Source organism: Microtus ochrogaster, linkage group LG1 (genome assembly GCF_000317375.1).
Source record: "Microtus ochrogaster isolate Prairie Vole_2 linkage group LG1, MicOch1.0, whole genome shotgun sequence".
Classification (NCBI taxonomy): domain Eukaryota; kingdom Metazoa; phylum Chordata; class Mammalia; order Rodentia; family Cricetidae; genus Microtus; species Microtus ochrogaster.
The window spans coordinates 46,656,891-46,657,470 of record NC_022027.1 but is presented as its reverse complement, the minus strand read 5'-3'; the positions used below and the strand labels follow the sequence as shown (position 1 = coordinate 46,657,470).

At 74.0% G+C, this 580-nt stretch overlaps 1 protein-coding gene across 4 annotated transcripts in view; it reads left to right on the top strand.

The window, feature by feature from the left end:
- Cnot6l (CCR4-NOT transcription complex subunit 6 like) overlaps positions 1 to 580 on the top strand; it is a 79,272-nt gene that overhangs the window by 2,356 nt on the left and 76,336 nt on the right. Inside the window, exon 1 of one of the 4 annotated variants that reach the window (XM_005359519.3) lies at positions 153 to 230. The exons of 1 other annotated variant lie outside the window; for it this stretch is intronic. In XM_005359519.3, coding sequence (XP_005359576.1) covers positions 226 to 230 — 5 coding nt within the window. In that variant the 5' untranslated portion in view covers positions 153 to 225. Of the gene's footprint in view, positions 1 to 152; positions 231 to 269; positions 287 to 513; positions 540 to 580 lie in introns of those variants that run through there. 2 more of the 4 variants (XM_026785049.1, XM_026785045.1) reach the window with 2 other exon arrangements.

Sequence of the window (580 nt, the reverse complement as noted above, 5' to 3'; positions counted from 1 at the left end):
CCGGCTCGGCACGCTCGCTTTCCGGGGCCCGGCCTCCCGCCGCCGCGGGCCCTTGGGGCGAGCGGGCGGGCGGGCGTGGGTGTTTGTGTTTGCGTCTGAGGTGTGGAGGGGAGCATCTGTGGGGGCCTGGTGCGCGCGCGCGTGTTTGTGTGTGCGCGTGTGTGTGGTGTTTCCCCTGCCGCGGGGAAATGGCTGCTGTTGCTCGTCCTGGGCCCGCGGAGGAGAATGAGGTAGAGTGTTTTCCGCGCCCCGGAGTAGGACCGGGAGTGGAGCGAGGGGAAGTGAGGTGGGCGAGGGACGTACGTGTGTGGGTGTGTGAGTTGGGACTTTGGCGGGCGGGAGGCGGCCCCGCGCGAGTGGGTGTGCGTGTGTGCGCGCGTGTGTGTGAGTGTGGTGGCGGGCGGCGGGAGCCGGCCCGCGTCGCCTCGGGGCGCCGGTTCCTGGCCGTGTGCGTGTGGGGAGGGGGCCGGCGGGCGTCGGGGGACCCCTGAGCGGCGTGGTCCTCCCGCTTCGAGGCCCGGAGCTCGGGAGCCTCGCAGGTGAGAAGCGCTCGGCGGGGCCCCGCGGCGGGCGGCGGACG